Source organism: Oncorhynchus nerka, linkage group LG2 (assembly GCF_034236695.1).
Source record: "Oncorhynchus nerka isolate Pitt River linkage group LG2, Oner_Uvic_2.0, whole genome shotgun sequence".
Classification (NCBI taxonomy): Eukaryota; Metazoa; Chordata; class Actinopteri; order Salmoniformes; family Salmonidae; genus Oncorhynchus; species Oncorhynchus nerka.
This window is the reverse complement of record NC_088397.1, coordinates 95,783,969-95,805,495: the sequence shown is the minus strand read 5'-3', so window position 1 is coordinate 95,805,495 and position 21,527 is coordinate 95,783,969. Positions and strand designations below refer to the sequence as shown.

The 21,527-nt window shown below is 44.1% G+C and overlaps 1 protein-coding gene across 1 annotated transcript in view; it reads left to right on the top strand.

The window, feature by feature from the left end:
- The window catches only part of slc6a1b (solute carrier family 6 member 1b), a 48,437-nt gene extending 28,549 nt beyond the window's left edge, over nucleotides 1–19,888 (top strand). Inside the window, exons 12-15 of the mRNA XM_065004502.1 lie at nucleotides 1,893–1,995; nucleotides 2,738–2,838; nucleotides 13,344–13,511; nucleotides 18,115–19,888. Of these exons, the coding sequence (XP_064860574.1) occupies nucleotides 1,893–1,995; nucleotides 2,738–2,838; nucleotides 13,344–13,511; nucleotides 18,115–18,231 (489 nt within the window). The 3' untranslated portion in view covers nucleotides 18,232–19,888. The remainder of the gene's footprint in view (nucleotides 1–1,892; nucleotides 1,996–2,737; nucleotides 2,839–13,343; nucleotides 13,512–18,114) is intronic.
- Nucleotides 19,889–21,527: the final 1,639 nt, after the last annotated feature.

Below are 21,527 nucleotides of genomic sequence, written 5' to 3'. Positions count from 1 at the left end.
CTATGCCACCACCAGCTCTATGCCACCACCAGCTCTATGCCACCAGCTCTATGCCACCACCAGCTCTATGCCACCAGTTCTATGCCACCACCAATTCTATGCCACCAGTTCTATGCCACCAGCTCTATGCCACCACCAGCTCTATGCCACCACCAGTTCTATGCCACCACCAGCTCTATGCCACCACCAGCTCTATGCCACCACCAGCTCTATGCCACCAGCTCTATGCCACCACCAATTCTATGCCACCAGTTCTATGCCACCAGCTCTATGCTACCACCAGTTCTATGCCACCACCAGTTCTATGCCACCACCAGTTCTATGCCACCACCAGCTCTATGCCACCACCAGCTCTATGCCACCAGCTCTATGCCACCACCAATTCTATGCCAACAGTTCTATGCCACCAGCTCTATGCCACCACCAGTTCTATGTCACCACTCAGTTCTATTCCACCACCAGTTCTATGCCACCAGTTCTATGCCACCAGTTCTATGCCACCAGCTCTATGCCACCACCAGCTCTATGCCACCACCAGTTCTATGCCACCACCAGTTCTATGTCACCACCAGCTCTATGCCACCACCAGTTATATGCCACCACTCTATGCCACCACCAGTTCTATGTCACCACCAGTTCTATGCCACCACCAGCTCTATGCCACCACCAGCTCTATGCCACCACCAGCTCTATGCCACCACCAGTTCTATGCCACCAGTTCTATGTCACCACCAGTTCTATGCCACCACCAGTTCAATGCCACCACCAGTTCTATGCCACCACCAGCTCTATGCCACCACCAGCTCTATGCCACCACCAGCTCTATGCCACCACCAGCTCTATGTCACCACCAGTTCTATGCCACCACCAGTTCTATGCCACCACCAGCTCTATGCCACCACCAGTTCTTTGCCACCAGTTCTATGCCACCAGCTCTATGCCACCACCAGCTCTATGCCACCACCAACTCTATGCCACCACCAGCTCTATGTCACCACCAGTTCTATGCCACCACCAGTTCTATGCCACCACCAGCTCTATGCCACCACCAGCTCTATGCCACCACCAGTTCTATGCCACCACCAGTTCTATGCCACCAGCTCTATGCCACCACCAGTTCTATGCCACCACCAGCTCTATGCCACCACCAGCTCTATGCCACCACCAGTTCTATGTCACCACCAGTTCTATGCCACCACCAGCTCTATGCCACCACCAGCTCTATGCCACCACCAGTTCTATGCCACCACCAGCTCTATGTCACCACCAGCTCTATGCCACCACCAGTTCTATGTCACCACCAGTTCTATGCCACCACCAGCTCTATGCCACCACCAGTTCTATGCCACCACCAGCTCTATGCCACCACCAGCTCTATGCCACCACCAGTTCTATGTCACCACCAGTTCTATGCCACCACCAGCTCTATTCCACCACCAGCTCTATGCCACCACCAGCTCTATGCCACCACCAGCTCTATGCCACCACCAGTTCTATGCCACCACCAGTTCTATGCCACCACCAGCTCTATGTCACCACCAGTTCTATGCCACCACCAGCTCTATGCCACCACCAGTTCTATGTCACCACCAGTTCTATGCCACCACCAGTTCTATGTCACCACCAGTTCTGTGCCACCACCAGTTCTATGTCACCACCAGTTCTATGCCACCACCAGCTCTATGCCACCACCAGCTCTATGCCACCACCAATTCTATGTGAGCCCAAATGATGAAAACAAAGAGTATTATATAAATGAGGAAACAAATGATTGAGTCTCTAACACTCTCCTCTCCTCTCCTCTCCTCTCCTCTCCTCTCCTCTCCTCTCCTCTCCTCTCCTCTCCCCTCCCCTCCTCTCCTCTCCTCCCCTCCCCTCCTCTCGTCCAATAGGGTGGGCTGTATGTGTTCAAGCTGTTTGACTACTATTCTGCCAGCGGAATGTGCCTGCTCTTCCTGGTCTTCTTCGAGTGCGTCTCCATATCCTGGTTCTACGGTAAGTCAGTGACATCGCTTCCTGTTTGTGCGATTTCAGTTACATCACTTCCTGTTAAAGCTACGGTGACATCACTAAGTTGACACCGATGACAATGTCTTCGGACTGATGTGTGAAGGATACACAAAGAATTGTCCGGCGCATCTCAATATTCTGTGTGTAAAAGTATTGGGGTGTACTCAACGTAATAGTCTTTGGGGTGTACTCAACGTAATAGTCTTTGGGGTGTACTCAACGTAATAGTCTTTGGGGTGTACTCAACGTAATAGTCTTTGGGGTGTACTCAACGTAATAGTCTTTGGGGTGTACTCAACGTAATAGTCTTTGGGGTGTACTCAACGTAATAGTCTTTGGGGTGTACTCAACGTAATAGTCTTTGGGGTGTACTCAACGTAATAGTCTTTGGGGTGTACTCAACGTAATAGTCTTTGGGGTGTACTCAACGTAATAGTCTTTGGGGTGTACTCAACGTAATAGTCTTTGGGGTGTTCTCAACGTAATAGTCTTTGGGGTGTACTCAACGTAATAGTCTTTGAGGTGTACTCAACGTAATAGTCTGGGGTGTACTCAACGTAATAGTCTTTGGGGTGTACTCAACGTAATAGATATTGGGTAAAAGGTTTGGGTGCTGGGCTTCTGATACTGCTACCAAATTCCATATCTAAAGACTGCTTCCAGTGAGTGCAGCTTCTTGTCTTCCATCATAGGACCTTTGACCTACAATGTCTTATTTATGTTGTAGGTGCCGATAAGTTCCTTGCCAACATTGAGGAGATGATTGGCCACAAGCCCTGCCTGTGGTGGAAGCTCTGTTGGGTCGTGTTCACTCCTCTTATTGTGGCTGTAAGTACCTCTCTCTCATTCTCTCTTCCCTTCCTCCCACTCTCTCTCTTCCTCTTCCTCTCTTTCCACCTCCTCTCTCCTTCTCTCTCTCTTCCTCCCCTTTTCTCTCCTTCTCTCTTCCTTCCTCCCCCTCGCTCTCCTTCTCTCTTCCTTCCTCCCCCTCAAAGCACAGCACTACAAATCAATGTAAATTCATGAATTTTGGCCAACTACCACACTGAATACAGCTGTCTGTCTGGTGTTATTGTATGGAGGGCTTTTAATGCCAAAAATAAAGACCAAACTATACAGCCTATTTTTGTCATTAACAACTCTCTATATTCCTACAACCTCGGTCAAATCAAATCAAATCAAATTGTATTTGTCACATGCACCGAATACAACAGGTGTAGACTTGACCGTGAAATGCTTACTTACAAGGCCTTAACTAACAATGCAGAGTTCAAAAGTAAGGACAATTACCAAAATAAAAAAAGGACAATAACAATAATGAGACTATATACAAGGAGTACCAGGTTTTTGATTTATTTTTTAATTTTTAATTTCACCTTTATTTAACCAGGTAGGCTAGTTGAGAACAAGTTCTCATTTGCAACTGCGACCTGGCCAAGATAAAGCATAGCAGTGTGAACAGACAACACAGAGTTACACATGGAGTAAACAATTAACAAGTCAATAATACAGTAGAAAAAAGGAGAGTCTATATACATTGTGTGCAAAAGGCATGAGGAGGTAGGCGAATAATTACAATTTTGCAGATTAACACTGGAGTGATAAATGATCAGATGGTCATGTACAGGTAGAGATATTGGTGTGCAAAAGAGCAGAAAAGTAAATAAATAAAAAACAGTATAAAAACAGTATGGGAATGAGGTAGGTAAAAATGGGTGGGCTATTTACCGATAGACTATGTACAGCTGCAGCGATCGGTTAGCTGCTCAGATAGCAGATGTTTGAAGTTGGTGAGGGAGATAAAAGTCTCCAACTTCAGCGATTTTTGCAATTCGTTCCAGTCACAGGCAGCAGAGAACTGGAACGAATGGCGTCCAAATGAGGTGTTGGCTTTAGGGATGATCAGTGAGATACACCTGCTGGAGCGCGTGTTACGGGTGGGTGTTGCCATCGTGACCAGTGAACTGAGATAAGGCGGAGCTTTACCTAGCATGGACTTGTAGATGACCTGGAGCCAGTGGGTCTGGCGACGAATATGTAGCGAGGGCCAGCCGACTAGAGCATACAGATCGCAGTGGTGGGTGGAATAAGGTGCTTTAGTGACAAAACGGATGGCACTGTGATAAACTGCATCCAGTTTGCTGAGTAGAGTGTTGGAAGCAATTTTGTAGATGACATCGCCGAAGTCGAGGATCGGTAGGATAGTCAGTTTTACTAGGGTAAGTTTGGCGGCGTGAGTGAAGGAGGCTTTGTTGCGGAATAGAAAGCCGACTCTTGATTTGATTTTCGATTGGAGATGTTTGATGAGTCTGGAAGGAGAGTTTACAGTCTAGTTAGACACCTAGGTACTTATAGATGTCCACATATTCAAGGTCGGAACCATCCAGGGTGGTGATGCTGGTCAGGCGTGCGGGTGCAGGCAGCGAACGGTTGAAAAGCATGCATTTGGTTTTACTAGCGTTTAATAGCAGTTGGAGGCCACGGAAGGAGTGCTGTATGGCATTGAAACTCGTTTGGAGGTTAGTTAACACAGTGTTCAATGACGGGCCGGAAGTATATAGAATGGTGTCGTCTGCGTAGAGGTGGATCAGGGAATCGCCCGCAGCAAGAGCAACATCATTGATATATACAGAGAAAAGAGTTGGATTGCACAGCGGAGAAGGTACGGTGGGATTCGAGATGGTCAGTGACCTGTTTGTTGACTTGGCTTTCGAAGACCTTAGATAGGCAGAGCAGGATGGATATAGGTCTGTAACAGTTTGGGTCCAGGGTGTCTCCCCCTTTGAAGAGGGGGATGACTGCGGCAGCTTTCCAATCCTTGGGGATCTCAGACGATATGAAAGAGAGGTTGAACAGGCTGGTAATAGGGGTTGCGACAATGGCGGCGGATAGTTTCAGAAATAGAGGGTCCAGATTGTCAAGCCCAGCTGATTTGTACGGGTCCAGGTTTTGCAGCTCTTTCAGAACATCTGCTATCTGGATTTGGGTAAAGGAGAACCTGGAGAGGCTTGGGCGAGTAGCTGCGGGGGGGGGGGGGGCGGAGCTGTTGGCCGAGGTTGGAGTAGCCAGGCGGAAGGCATGGCCAGCCGTTGAGAAACGCTTGTTGAAGTTTTCGATAATCATGGGTTTATCGGTGGTGACCGTGTTACCTAGCCTCAGTGCAGTGGGCAGCTGGGAGGAGGTGCTCTTGTTCTCCATGGACTTCACAGTGTCCCAGAACTTTTTGGAGTTGGAGCTACAGGATGCAAACTTCTGCCTGAAGAAGCTGGCCTTAGCTTTCCTGACTGACTGCGTGTATTGGTTCCTGACTTCCCTGAACAGTTGCATATCGCGGGGACTGTTCGATGATATTGCAGTCCGCCACAGGATGTTTTTGTGCTGGTCGAGGGCAGTCAGGTCTGGAGTGAACCAAGGGCTGTATCTGTTCTTAGTTCTGCATTTTTTGAACGGAGCATGCTTATCTAAAATGGTGAGGAAGTTACTTTTAAAGAATGACCAGGCATCCTCAACTGACGGGATGAGGTCAATGTCCTTCCAGGATACCCGGGCCAGGTCGATTAGAAAGGCCTGCTCACAGAAGTCTTTTAGGGAGCGTTTGACAGTGATGAGGGGTGGTCGTTTGACTGCGGCTCCGTAGCGGATACAGGCAATGAGGCAGTGATCGCTGAGATCCTGGTTGAAGACAGCGGAGGTGTATTTGGAGGGCCAGTTGGTCAGGATGACGTCTATGAGGGTGCCCTTGTTTACAGATTTAGGGTTGTACCTGGTGGGTTCCTTGATGATTTGTGTGAGATTGAGGGCATCTAGCTTAGATTGTAGGACTGCCGGGGTGTTAAGCATATCCCAGTTTAGGTCACCTAACAGAACAAACTCTGAAGCTAGATGGGGGGCGATCAATTCACAAATGGTGTCCAGGGCACAGCTGGGAGCTGAGGGGTGTCGGTAGCAGGCGGCAACAGTGAGAGACTTATTTCTGGAGAGAGTAATTTTCAAAATTAGCAGTTCGAACTGTTTGGGTATGGACCTGGAAAGTATGACATTACTTTGCAGGCTATCTCTGCAGTAGACTGCAACTCCTCCCCCTTTGGCAGTTCTATCTTGACGGAAAATGTTATAGTTGGGTATGGAAATCTCAGAATTTTTGGTGGCCTTCCTGAGCCAGGATTCAGACACGGCAAGGACATCAGGGTTAGCAGTGTGCTAAAGCAGTGAGTAAAACAAACTTAGGGAGGAGACATGCATGAAACCAAGGCTTTTTCGATCACAGAAGTCAACAAATGAGGGTGCCTGGGGATATGCAGGGCCTGGGTTTACCTCCACATCACCTGCGGAACAGAGGAGGAGTAGTATGAGGGTGCGGCTAAAGGCTATCAAAACTGGTCGCCTAGAGCGTTGGGGACAGAGAGTAAAAGGAGCAGATTTCTGGGCATGGTAGAATATATTCAGGGCATAATGCGCAGACAGGGGTATGGTGGGGTGCGGGTACAGCGGAGGTAAGCCCAGGCACTGGGTGATGATGAGAGAGATTGTATCTCTGGACATGCTGGTTGTAATGGGTGAGGTCACCGCATGTGTGGGAGGTGGGACAAAGGAGGTATCAGGGGTATGAAGAGTGGAACTAGGGGCTCCATTGTAAACTAAAACAATGATAACTAACCTGAACAACAGTATACAAGGCATATTGACATTTGAGAGAGACATACAGCGAGGCATACAGTAATCACAGGTGTTGAATTGGGAGAGCTAGCTAAACAGTAGGTGAGACAACAACAGCTAACCAGCTAGCACAACAACAGCAGGTAAAATGGCGTTGACTAGGCAGGGAGGGTCGGATTAACTACACACAGAGCCTGAGTGCGGCTGGGGCCGACAGATAAAACATAAACAAGCAGAATGGAGTACCGTGATTAATGGACAGTCCAGCATGCATCAGCTATGTAGCCAAGTGATCAGTGTCCAGGGGGGCAGCGGTGGATGGGACTGGCGAGTATTATCCAGGTAAAAAAAAACTGGCTGGCTGTGCAGAAGGTAAAGCCGCTAGCAGTGGCTAACAATGACTAAATAGCTTGTAGCTAGTTAGCTGGTTAGCTTCTGGAGGTTCTTGAATGTGTTCTAAAAATAAAAAATAATAGCGATTCCGTATCACATTGGGTGAGGCAGGTTACCGGAAGGTATAATCAAATTAAAAATCGAAAAGAGATTGAAAGTAAATATGGGTCCAGTGAGTGGTTGGGCTGGCTGGGGACGCGGCGATTCAGACAGTTAGCAGGCCTGTGCTAACAAGCTAACAGTTAGTAGGCCGGGGCTGAGCAAGGTAGCAGTTAGCGGACTGGGGCTAAACAAGCTAGCAGTTAGCAGGCCGAATTAGCAAGCAAGCAGATAGCAAGGGCTAGAAAGGGGGACGTCGCGATGGGGTGAGTCTGTTTATGCCTCTTCATGCGGTGACATCGATCGACCGGTCGTGGGTCCGGATATTGTAGCCCAGGAGTATGCTTCGGTGGTAGCACAGGAGCTCTGGCTGGGCTAGCTTCAAGCTAAGTGGATGGAAACGCTAGCCAGGAGTAATCATCCGGGGTTGCGGTTAGCTAGTTAGCTAGTTGTGAAGATCCAGCTGAAAATGTTCCGTTTGCGGTGGGAATCCGGGGATAAAAAAATAAATAATAATAGGTCCGTTATGCTCTGGTTAGAGTCGCGTTGTTCGAACTGACGAGAGCTTTCCGAGCTAAAGGTTAGCTGATGACCAGTTAGCTGATGACCGCTAGCAATGGTTTGCTGGTAATTAGCTGGCTAGCTTTAGTTGAGGGGTTCCGGATCCGAAGTAAATATAAGTACTTTAGAAAAAAAAGCAGATCCGCGCTACATTGGGTGAGGCGGGTTGCAGGAGAGTATTTCGAAGTTGAGGTTTAGCAAAATGTTTTAAAAGATATGCGAAGAAAAATATGTAAAAAAACGATATATACAAGGGACACGACACGACAAGACGTCCGACTGCTACGCCATCTTGGATTCAAGGAGTAATGAGACTATATACAGGAAGTACCAGGTAGTAATGAGACTATATACAAGGAGTACCAGGTAGTAATGAGACTATATACAGGAAGTACCAGGTAGTAATGAGACTATATACAGGAAGTACCAGGTAGTAATGAGACTATATACAGGAAGTACCAGGTTGTAATGAGACTATATACAAGGAGTACCAGGTAGTAATGAGACTATATACAAGGAGTACCAGGTAGTAATGAGACTATATACAGGAAGTACCAGGTAGTAATGAGACTATATACATGAAGTACCAGGTAGTAATGAGACTATATACAGGAAGTACCAGGTTGTAATGAGACTATATACAAGGAGTACCAGGTAGTAATGAGACTATACACAAGGAGTACCAGGTAGTAATGAGACTATATACAAGGAGGACCAGTACTGTGTCAATGTGCAGGGGTACAGGGTAATTGAGGTAATATGTACATGTAGGTAGGGATAAACAAAGCGGGGTCAATGTAAATAGTCTGGGTAGCCATTTGATGAACTGTTCAGCAGTCTAATGGCTTGAGGGTAGCAGCTGTTCAGGAGCCTTTCAGGAGCCTTCAGGAGTCTTGGTGCTCTGGTATCGCTTGTTGTGTGGTAGCAGAGAGAACAGTCTATGACTACGGTGGCTGAAGTGTTTGGCAATATTTAGGGCCTTCCTCTGACACCGCCTGGTATCGAGGTCCTGTATGGCAGGAAGCTTGGCCCCAGTGATGTACTGGGCCGTACACACTACCCTCTGTAGCTCCTTACAGTCAGATGCCGAGCAGTTGCCATACGAGGAGGTGATGAAGCCAGTCAAGATGCTCTCGATGGTGCAGCTGTAGAACTTTTTTGAGAATCTGAGGACCCAAGCCAAAAATGTTCAGTCTCCTGAGGGGGAAGAGGTGTTGTCGTGTCCTCTTCACGAATGTGTTGGTGTGTTTGGACCGTGATAGATCCTTAGTGATGTGGACACAGAGAAACTTGAAGCTCCCGATCCTCTCCACTACAGCCCTGTTGATGTGAATGGGGGCGTATTCGGCCCCCATTTTCCTGTAGTCCACGATCACCTGCCAGATCTCTGCCCTGTAGGCTGTCTCATCGTCATTGGTAATCAGGCCCACCACCGTCGGGTCATTGGCACACTTAATGATGGTGATGGAGTCGTGTGTGGCCACGCAGTCATTGGGTGAACAGGGAGTACAGGAAGGGACTAAGCACGCACACCTGAGGGGCCCCCGTGTTGAGGGTCAGCGTGTCGGATGTGTTGTTGCCTACCCTCAGCACCTGGGGCAGCCCGTCAGGAAGTCCAGGATCCAGTTGCAGAGGGAGGTGTTCAGTCCCAGGGTCCTTAGCTTAGTGATGAGCTTTGTGGGCACTATGGTGTTGAACGCTGAGCTGTAGTCAATGAACAGCATTCTCAAGTAGGTTTTCCTTTTGTCCAGATGGGGAGGGCAGTGTGAAGTGCAATTGAGATTGAGTGGATCTGTTGGGGCGATATGCAAATCGGTGTGGGTCTAAGGTTTCTGGGATGATGGTATTGATGTGAGTCATGATCAGCCTTTCAAAGCATTTCATGGCTGCAGACGTGAGTGCTACGGGGCGATAGTCATTTAGACAGGTTACCTTAGTGTTCTTGGGCACAGGGACTATGGTGGTCTGCTTGAAACATGTTGGTATTACAGACTCAGACAGGGAGAGGATTTAATGTCAGTGAAGACACTTGCCAGTTGGTCAGCGCATGCTCTGAGTATGCGTGCTGGTAACCAGTCTGGCTCTGCGGTCTTGTGAATGTTAAGACCTCTTAATCACATCGGCTACGGAGAGCGTCATCACACAGTCGTCCAGAACAGCCGATGCTCTCATGCATGGTTCTGTGTTGCTTGCCTCGAAGCGAGTTTACAAGGCATTTAGCTCGTCCGGTAGGCTCATGTCACTGGGCAACTCAAGGCTGAGTTTCCCTTTGTAATATGTGATAGTTTGCAAGCGCTGCCACATCCGACGAGCATCAGAGCTGGTATAGTAGGATTCGATCTCCGTCCTTTATTGAAGCTTTGCCTGTTTGATGGTTCCTCTGAGGGTGTAGCAGGGTGTAGCAGGATTTCTTATAAGCGTCCGGATTAGTGTCCCGCTCCTTGTAAGAGGAACCTCTACCCTTTAGCTCAGTTGCGGATGTTTCCTGTAATCCATGGCTTCTGGTTGGGAAATTTACCTATATGGGGGATGACGTCTTCGATGCACTTATTAAATGAATCCGGTGATGTGGTAAAACTCCTGTTATCAGATGAATCCAGGAACACATTCCATTCTGAGCTAGCGAAACAGTCCTGTAGCCTAGCGTCCACTTCATCTGTATTGAACGAGTCACTGCTACTTCCTGCTACAGTTCATCAAATAAAAATCTAATTTATTTATGAAGCCCTTCTTAGATCAGCTGATATCTCAAAGTGCTGTACAGAAACCCAGCCTAAAAACTCCAAACAGCAAGCAATGCAGGTGTAGAAGCACTGTGGCTAGGAAGAAACCTAGAGAGGAACCAGGCTATGAGGGGTGGGCCAGTCCTCTTCTGCCTAAAAACTCCAATTAGCAAAACCAAGACAGGTACCAAATGTTCATAGATGACCAGCAGGGTCAAATAATAATAATCACAGTGGATGTCGAGGGTGCGACAGGTCAACACCTCAGGAGTAAACGTCAGTTGGCTTTTCATAGCCGATCATTGAGAGTATCTCTACCGCTCCTGCTGTCTCTAGAGAGTTGAAAACAGCAGGTCTGGGACAGATAGCACGTCCGGTGAACAGGTCAGGGTTCCATAGCCGCAGGAAGAACAGTTGAAACGAGTTAGATTTGCCAAATGGAGGGTGAGCTTTGTATACATCTCTGTGTGTGGAGTGAAGGGGATCTAGAGTTTTTTTCACCTGGTAGAAATGAGGTAAAACGTTAAAATCACGGTCCACTAGGGACGCCGCCTCTCGTGAGTATTTTCTTCTTTGCTTATGGCCCAATAACAGCTCATTGATTGTGGTCTTAGTGCCAGCATCGATTTGTGGTGGTAAATAGACAGCTAAGAATATTATATATAAATCTTTTTCATAAATAGTATGGTTTACAGCTTATCGTGAGGTATTCTAACTCAGGTGAGGAGAACTTCAATTACTTCCTTGATATTAGAGACTGTGCACCAGCTGTTGTTAACAGAGAGACACACATCACCAGCTGTTGTTAACAGAGAGACACACATCACCACATCACTTGAGTTTACGCTGCCGTTCTGTCCGACATATAGAGAAAAAAACCAGGTCGATTTTGGTTTGTGTCTGGGATGTAACCAGGTCGATTTTGGTTTGTGTCTGGGATGTAACCAGGTCGATTTTGGTTTGTGTCTGGGATGTAACCAGGTCGATTTTGGTTTGTGTCTGGGATGTAACCAGGTCGATTTTGGTTTGTGTCTGGGATGTAACCAGGTCGATTTTGGTTTGTGTCTGGGATGTAACCAGGTCGATTTTGGTTTGTGTCTGGGATGTAACCAGGTCGATTTTGGTTTGTGTCTGGGATGTAACCAGGTCGATTTTGGTTTGTGTCTGGGATGAAACCAGGTCGATTTTGGTTTGTGTCTGGGATGTAACCAGGTCGATTTTGGTTTGTGTCTGGGATGTAACCAGGTCGATTTTGGTTTGTGTCTGGGATGTAACCAGGTCGATTTTGGTTTGTTTCTGGGATGTAACCAGGTCGATTTTGGTTTGTGTCTGGGATGTAACCAGGTCGATTTTGGTTTGTGTCTGGGATGTAAACCAGGTCGATTTTGGTTTGTGTCTGGGATGTAACCAGGTCGATTTTGGTTTGTGTCTGGGATGTAACCAGGTCGATTTTGGTTTTTTGGTTTGTGTCTGGGATGTAACCAGGTCGATTTTGGTTTGTGTCTGGGATGTAACCAGGTCGATTTTGGTTTGTGTCTGGGATGTAACCAGGTCGATTTTGGTTTGTGTCTGGGATGTAACCAGGTCGATTTTGGTTTGTGTCTGGGATGTAACCAGGTCGATTTTGGTTTGTGTCTGGGATGTAACCAGGTCGATTTTGGTTTGTGTCTGGGATGTAACCAGGTCGATTTTGGTTTGTGTCTGGGATGTAACCAGGTCGATTTTGGTTTGTGTCTGGGATGTAACCAGGTCGATTTTGGTTTGTGTCTGGGATGTAACCAGGTCGATTTTGGTTTGTGTCTGGGATGTAACCAGGTCGATTTTGGTTTGTGTCTGGGATGTAACCAGGTCGATTTTGGTTTGTGTCTGGGATGTAACCAGGTCGATTTTGGTTTGTGTCTGGGATGTAACCAGGTCGATTTTGGTTTGTTTCTGGGATGTAACCAGGTCGATTTTGGTTTGTGTCTGGGATGTAACCAGGTCGATTTTGGTTTGTGTCTGGGATGTAACCAGGTCGATTTTGGTTTGTGTCTGGGATGTAACCAGGTCGATTTTGGTTTGTTTCTGGGATGTAACCAGGTCGATTTTGGTTTGTGTCTGGGATGTAACCAGGTCGATTTTGGTTTGTGTCTGGGATGTAACCAGGTCGATTTTGGTTTGTTTCTGGGATGTAACCAGGTCGATTTTGGTTTGTGTCTGGGATGTAACCAGGTCGATTTTGGTTTGTGTCTGGGATGTAACCAGGTCGATTTTGGTTTGTATCTGGGATGTAACCAGGTCGATTTTGGTTTGTGTCTGGGATGTAACCAGGTCGATTTTGGTTTGTGTCTGGGATGTAACCAGGTCGATTTTGGTTTGTTTCTGGGATGTAACCAGGTCGATTTTGGTTTGTTTCTGGGATGTAACCAGGTCGATTTTGGTTTGTATCTGGGATGTAACCAGGTCGATTTTGGTTTGTGTCTGGGATGTAACCAGGTCGATTTTGGTTTGTGTCTGGGATGTAACCAGGTCGATTTTGGTTTGTTTCTGGGATGAATGTTCCTGTTCAGTGCTGTCCAGATGGTTCTGATTGTGTTGTGACCAGGTTGTTCTTCTGTCTTCTCTTCCAGGGAGTGTTCCTGTTCAGTGCTGTCCAGATGGTTCTGATTGTGTTGTGACCAGGTTGTTCTTCTGTCTTCTCTTCCAGGGAGTGTTCCTGTTCAGTGCTGTCCAGATGGTTCTGATTGTGTTGTGACCAGGTTGTTGTTCTGTCTTCTCTTCCAGGGAGTGTTCCTGTTCAGTGCTGTCCAGATGGTTCTGATTGTGTTGTGACCAGGTTGTTCTGTCTTCCAGGGAGTGTTCCTGTTCAGTGCTGTCCAGATGGTTCTGATTGTGTTGTGACCAGGTTGTTCTGTCTTCCAGGGAGTGTTCCTGTTCAGTGCTGTCCAGATGGTTCCTCTCACCATGAACAACTACGTGTTCCCGGCCTGGGGACAGGGAGTAGGTTGGTGCATGGCGTTGTCCTCCATGCTCCTGATACCTGGATACATGATCTATATGTTCCTCAACCTCAAGGGGGATTACAAAGAGGTATGGACATCTTCTTATTTCTTCCTCAGATGCTGCCAATCACTATATATATATATATATATTGTATTTATTATGGATCCTCATTAGTTCCTGTCAGGGTAGAAGCTACTCTTCCTGGGGTTTATTATGGGTCTTCATTAGTTCCTGCCAAGGCAGCAGCTACTCTTCCTGGGGTTTATTATGGATCCCCATTAGTTCCTGCCAAGGCAGCAGCTACTCTTCCTGGGGTTTATTATGGATCCCCATTAGTTCCTGCCAAGGCAGCAGCTACTCTTCCTGGGGTTTATTATGGATCTTCATTAGTTCCTGCCAAGGCAGCAGCTCAGGCCACTGCTCTACTACCACAGATCTACAATACAAAATCCATGTTGACGTGTGTGTAGAGTGTGTTAGCATGGGTATGTGTTAGCATGGGTATGTGTTAGCATGGGTATGTGTTAGCATGGGTATGTGTTAGCATGGGTATGTGTATGTGTCTGTGCCTGTGTGTGTGTCTCTTCACAGTCCCCGCTGTTCCATAAGATGTATTTTTATCTGTTTTTATAAATCTGATTGTACTGCTTGCATCAGTTACTTTATGGCTCTATGTAGTACTGCGCGCCTCCCATAGTCTGTTCTGGACTTGGGAACTGTGAAGAGACCTCTGGTGGCATGTCTTGTGGGATATGCATGGGTGTTCGAGCTGTGTGCCAGTAGTTTGAATTCATTAATACTTGTATTTGTGAGAGGTATTGACATGTTGAATGCACTGAGTCTGTTTAATCTCTCCTCCACTTTGAGAGATTGACATACATATTATTAATGTTAGCTCTCTGTGTACATTTAAGGGCCAACCGTGCTGCCCTGTTCTGAGCCAATTGTAAAAAGTCCCTCTTCGTGGCACCAGACCACACAACTGGACAGTAGTCCAGGTGTGACAAAACTAGGGCCTGTAGAACCTGCATTGTTGATAGTGCTGTTAAGGCAGAGCAGTGCTTTATTATAGACAGACTTCTCCCCATCTTACCTACTGTTGTATCAATATGTTTCAACCATAACAGTTTTACAATCCAGGGTTACTCCAAGCAGTTTAGTCACCTCAGTTTGCTCAATTTCCACATTAATCATTACAAGATTTAGTTGAGGTTTAGAGTTTAATGAATGAATAGTCCCAAATTCAATGCTTTTAGTTTTTGAAAAATTTAGAACAAGTGCATTTCTTGCCACCCATTCTGAAACTAACAGCAGCTCTTTGTTAAGTGTTGCAGTCATTTCAGTCTCTGTAGTAGCTGACGTGTATAGTGTTGAGTCATCCACATATATAGAAACTCTGCTTTTACTCAAAGCCAGTGGCTTTAACAGGAAGTGATGCATGTTTAGTTGTCATTAGTAAAGATTTTAAAAAGGAGACACTTTTATCCAAATCAACTTTGTCATGCATACATTTTTTGTATTTCGCAATCCGGGTGTTCCCTGGAATCGAACCCACTTTCCTGGCTTTACAAGAGCTCACATACTGTATATTCAGAGTCATGGGGTGGCCATTTTGTGTCCACAAAACAGCTCAGCCCTCACAAATCCCAAAAAGCTTCCAAAAATAACCATATCATGTGATTCCGAAAGAGTTCCGGCTCGAAGGACCAATGTCCTGCAGCAGAGTTTGGATTTTGTAGTATTTTAAGTAGGTGGGAAGGCACTTAATTCAAAAACAAGTTTGGAATATTGCTGAAAACTGAAATCACATTTACATAAGTATTCAGACCCTTTACTCAGTAATTTGTCGAAGCACCTTTTGCAGTTGTTGCAGCCACGAGTCTTCTTGGGTATGACACTACAAGCTTTGCACACTTGTATTTGGGGAGTTTCTCCCATTCTGCTCTGTCAGGTTTGATGGCAAGCGTCACTGCACAGCTATTTTCAGACCAGAGAATCTTTTTTTTTGGTACCCTTCCCAGATCTGTGCCTCGACACAATCCCGTCTCATAGCTCTACGGACAACTCCTTCAACCTCATGGTTTTTGTTTTTGCTCTGACATGCGCTATCAACTGTGGGTCCTTATATAGACAGATGTGTGCCTTTCCAAACCATGTCCAATCAATTGAATTGACCAAAGGTGGACTCCAATCAAGTTGTAGAAACATCTCAAGGTTGATCAATGGAAACACGGATGCACCTTGTGCTCAATTTCAAGTCTCAAAGCAAAGGTTCTGAATACTTATGTAAATAAGGTCTTTCTGTTTTTTTATTTTAAATACATTTACAAAAATGTCTAAAAACCTGTTTTCGCTTTGTCATTATGGGGTATAGTGTGCAGATGGATGAGGAAAATGTTATTTCATCCATTTAGAACAAGGCTGAAACGTTACAAAATGTGGAAAAAGTCAAGGGGTATCTGAATACTTTCCGAATGCACCGTAGAAATAGACAGAATTAAACATAGAGAAATAGAGATAGAAATTGACATCGAAATAGACATTGAAATAGACATAGAAATAGACAGAGAAATAGACATAGAAATAGACAGAAATAAACATTGACATAGAAATAGACAGAGAAATAGACATAGAAATAGACAGGGGTAATAGACATAGAGAAATAGACAGAGAAATAGAGATAGAAACAGACATAGACATAGAAATAGACATAGAAATAAACATAGCTATAGAAATAGGCATAGAGAAATAGACACTGACATAGAAATCGACAGACAGGGAAATAGACATAGAGAAATAGACAGGGGTAATAGACATAGAGAAATAGACAGGGGTAATAGACAGATAAATAGACAGAGAAATAGAGATAGACATAGAAATAGACATAGAAATAAACATAGCTATAGAAATAGGCATAGAGAAATAGACACTGACATAGAAATCGACAGACAGGGAAATAGACATAGAGAAATAGACAGGGGTAATAGACAGATAAATAGACAGAGAAATAGAGATAGACATAGAAATAGACATAGAAATAAACATAGCTATAGAAATAGGCATAGAGAAATAGACACTGACATAGAAATCGACAGACAGGGAAATAGACATAGAGAAATAGACAGGGGTAATAGACATAGAGAAATAGACAGAGAAATAGAGATAGACATAGAAATAGACATAGAAATAAACATAGCTATAGAAATAGGCATAGAGAAATAGACACTGACATAGAAATAGACAGACAGGGAAATAGACATAGAGAAATAGACAGGGGTAATAGACATAGAGAAATAGACAGGGGTAATAGACATAGAGAAATAGACAGAGAAATAGAGATAGACATAGAAATAGACATAGAAATAAACATAGCTATAGAAATAGGCATAGAGAAATAGACACTGACATAGAAATAGACAGGGAAATCGACAGACAGGGAAATAGACAGAGAAATAGACAGAGAAATAGACATATAGACATAGACATGTAGACATAGACAGACAGACATAGAGAAAGAGACATTGACATAGAAATAGACCGAAATAGACATAGAAATAGACAGGGAAATCGACAGACAGGGAAATAGACATAGAGAAATAGACAGAGAAATAGACATATAGACATAGACATAGACAGACATAGAGAAAGAGACATAGACAGACAGATAGACATAGACATAGATGTTCAGTTGAAAAAGAGAGGAGTATGAGGCCGGTCAGTCACGTGATCAGTGTTCAGCTGCAGCTTGCAGTGAAAGGCTGATCAGTAATTGTTGGTTCGGTTGGAGGCGCTGCTTGCAGTCATCACTTGCAACGAGACGAGCAGCTGTCAGCCCCTTTTGTGTCAGTCAGTGGAGTCTTGATTGCCTAAATTGTAGCAATCAGTTCACTTGATTAGTATGTGTCAAGCAACAGATGGAAGTAGGTTCACGCAGACACTGAGACAGCTAGCTATCTAGTGCATCATGACACAATGTATAGCATAATAACAAGATATTCGATGGTAGCAATGTGAAAGCTTAATTTACTGCAGTGGGCTAAATCAGGGTCACGCAGAGTGTTTCTTGGTAGTCCTAAACAAATCTACACATGGTTTATGTGCCTAAAAAAAGAAGAAGATACCTGTACCATGTCAGATACAGAGTTGAAATGTATTCCATTTTGAGTTTGCCTCCCAATATTACACTTTATATACGTCACAGAAGTCTGAAATATAACAACACCGTTTGAAACACTGTATTTTTTTCGTATTTTTTTTTAAATGTTTTTTTTTTCCTTATTAAATTATGAGAAAAAAAATGAATAACATTCCACCCATGAGGCCACTAGATAATTTGACTGCAGGAAAGGGCTACAAATGTCAACAAGCAGACTGAATTGGTTGTTGTTGTTGTTGTTGTTGTTGTTGAAACGTATCGTTTCTTTGCAGCGTTTGCAGATGGCGTTGGTAATGTTATAACTTGCCAGGTCGTAATTGTAAATGAGAACTTGTTCTCAACTGGCCTACCTGGTTAAATAAAGGTGTTCTCAACTAGCCTACCTGGTTAAATAAAGGTGTTCTCAACTAGCCTACCTGGTTAAATAAAGGTGAAATAAAAAAAATAAAAAAATAACTCAACAATGTGAAAGCCTAAAGAATTCAGCACAACGGGCGTTTTTTAAAAAATGTATCGTTCTCTCGCACATCGCAGCGTCTGCGGATAATGATCCAGCCCCCGATGATGGTGAAAGGAGAACGCCAGGAGAACGGCCCTGAGCAGACTGCAGCAGAAGCAGAGAACCTGGCCACTGAAGAGGCTTACATCTAAACCTCGTTACTACATCCTAAACCCTCGAGGCAAACTCTCTGCAGAAAACAACGTAATCAAGGTGAAACGCAACCAAGGGATTCGTCTCAAATGGCACACAATTACCTATGTAGTTACACTACTTTTGACCAGGGCCAATATAGAGAGTGTTTCATATAGGTACTATTCCTTCTGGGCCCTGGTCAAATGGAACCCTATTCCCTCTGGGCCCTGGTCAAATGGAACCCTATTCCCTCTGGGCCCTGGTCAAATGGAACCCTATTCCCTCTGGGCCCTGGTCAAATGGAACCCTATTCCCTCTGGGCCCTGGTCAAATGGAACCCTATTCCCTCTGGGCCCTGGTCAAATGGAACCCTATTCCCTCTGGGCCCTGGTCAAATGGTACCCTATTCCCTCTGGGCCCTGGTCAAATGGAACCCTATTCCCTCTGGGCCCTGGTAAAATGGAACCCTATTCCCTCTAGGCCCTGGTCAAATGGAACCCTTTTCCCTCTAGGCCCTGGTCAAATGGAACCCTATTCCCTCTGGGCCCTGGTAAAATGGAACCCTATTCCCTCTAGGCCCTGGTCAAATGGTACCCTATTCCCTCTGGGCCCTGGTCAAATGGTACCCTATTCCCTCTGGGCCCTGGTCAAATGGAACCCTATTCCCTCTGGGCCCTGGTCAAATGGAACCCTATTCCCTCTGGGCCCTGGTCAAATGGTACCCTATTCCCTCTGGGCCCTGGTCAAATGGTACCCTATTCCCTCTGGGCCCTGGTCAAATGGAACCCTATTCCCTCTGGGTCCTGGTCAAATGGAACCCTATTCCCTCTAGGCCCTGGTCAAATGGAACCCTTTTCCCTCTAGGCCCTGGTCAAATGGAACCCTATTCCCTCTGGGCCCTGGTCAAATGGTACCCTATTCCCTATGGGCCCTGGTCAAAAGTAGTGCACTACATAGAGAATAGCATACATAGGGAAAAGTGTTCTATTTGAGATGCAAAAAAAAAAATGACTTCGATGTCTATCTAATCACCTACCTCCAGGGGAAACATATGACCAACCTGATTACTATTTTATTTTTCTTCTTTTTTTATTAAAAAAACGTTTTTCTTCTTTTTGTTGGTTTGTAAAAAAAAAAAAAGGAGTAAAACAGAAAGAAGAAAGGTAAAGTAGATTAACTAGCCAGATCAGAATGAAGAAAGGTAAAGTAGATTAACTAGCCAGATCAGAATGAAGAAAGGTAAAGTAGATTAACTAGCCAGATCAGAATGAAGAAAGGTAAAGTAGATTAACTAGCCAGATCAGAATGAAGAAAGGTAAAGTAGATTAAGTAGCCAGATCAGAATGAAGAAAGGTAAAGTAGATTAACTAGCCAGATCAGAATGAAGAAAGGTAAAGTAGATTAACTAGCCAGATCAGAATGAAGAAAGGTAAAGTAGATTAACTAGCCAGATCAGAATGAAGAAAGGTAAAGTAGATTAACTAGCCAGATCAGAATGAAGAAAGGTAAAGTAGATTAACTAGCCAGATCAGAATGAAGAAAGGTAAAGTAGATTAACTAGCCAGATCAGAATGAAGAAAGGTAAAGTAGATTAACTAGCCAGATCAGAATGAAGAAAGGTAAAGTAGATTAACTAGCCAGATCAGAATGAAGAAAGGTAAAGTAGATTAAGTAGCCAGATCAGAATGAAGAAAGGTAAAGTAGATTAAGTAGCCAGATCAGAATGAAGAAAGGTAAAGTAGATTAAGTAGCCAGATCAGAATGAAGAAAGGTAAAGTAGATTAAGTAGCCAGATCAGAATGAAGAAAGGTAAAGTAGATTAACTAGCCAGATCAGAATGAAGAAAGGTAAAGTAGATTAAGTAGCCAGATCAGAATGAAGAAAGGTAAAGTAGATTAACTAGCCAGATCAGAATGAAGAAAGGTAAAGTAGATTAACTAGCCAGATCAGAATGAAGAAAGGTAAAGTAGATTAAGTAGCCAGATCAGAATGAAGAAAGGTAAAGTAGATTAACTAGCCAGATCAGAATGAAGAAAGGCTATGTTACAGGACATGCATGATGTTATTGTCAACGGTTCTATTTCATATGCAAAACATTTTAGTCTTTTCTGAAATTATTACCTAGAAAATTACTGTAATTTGAATTATAATTTAAATTTGTAGGCCCAATATGATTCAACACTACTGTGCTAATTTAAAGATATTTACTTAAATTAATCTATTAAAAATACAATTATTGTAAAAAAGGTTATATATAGATTATAATTCATATGTGTTTGTATTTAAAAGAAATATAGAAAAAGGAAAGTGTTACAGAAAGTAGTGAAATTAATGCAAAATGAAAGATGCATAGTGGAATTGAATATTGACCAATTATAAGCAACGACCGTTATGGGAAAGTGCAACCTGAAAGGCCAAATCTCCATATCTATGTATATAATATTATCACTGTTTTCCAAGATCCGGCCATTTTTGCCACTATCTTACCCCTTACTTATTTTCCCGGAGCAACCCTTTGAAAAGCACAAAGGCCAATGTGGATCTCAAAACTTCCCATTCGGTATGACTATTACACAATGCAGATTAACATTATCATACCAGAGACTGTTACAATTGTATCTTTGTTTTCTAAAGAACAATAACTTTTTTTTTTTTTTTTTAAGAATCATTTTGTAGGATGTGTTCTATGTAAGAGTGAGATGGACCAAAATCATACACGTCAATAAAAGAAAAACACGATTACCAACCTATTGACATGAGACATATCCCTCCCATCCCGTCAATGCAGATAACACAGTACTATAAGCATTATTATCACAGAAGTAGCATTTGAGCAGTGACTGCATGACAATTCCTTCTAACAATCCAGAGATACTGTTTAACTTCAAACTTGTTTCCCACATTAGTCCAGACCTCAGGAACAGTCGTGAAAAGTGACCAAATTATCTGATGAAACTACTGAGATGATAGCCAGTCGTCTGTTGTTAGTCAATCATTCTAGTCCTAGTCTGACTGTGCAGGTTTCCTATGTCAGGTTCTGAAAGAGAAGTGTTATAGATGGACCACAACCTACCCTGGTCCGAAAACATAGGCCAATATTACTACTGAAATTATACTTTTCTTTTTTTGAAAAAATAAACATTAATTATCAAGTTGTTTTTCAATAAATAAATATATATAGTATCAATCAAAAATATGCACACACCTACTCATTAAAAAGTTTTTATTTTTATTTTTTACATGGTATAATAATAGTGAAGACATCAAAACTATGAAGTAACACATATGGAATCATGTAGTAACCAAACTGAGA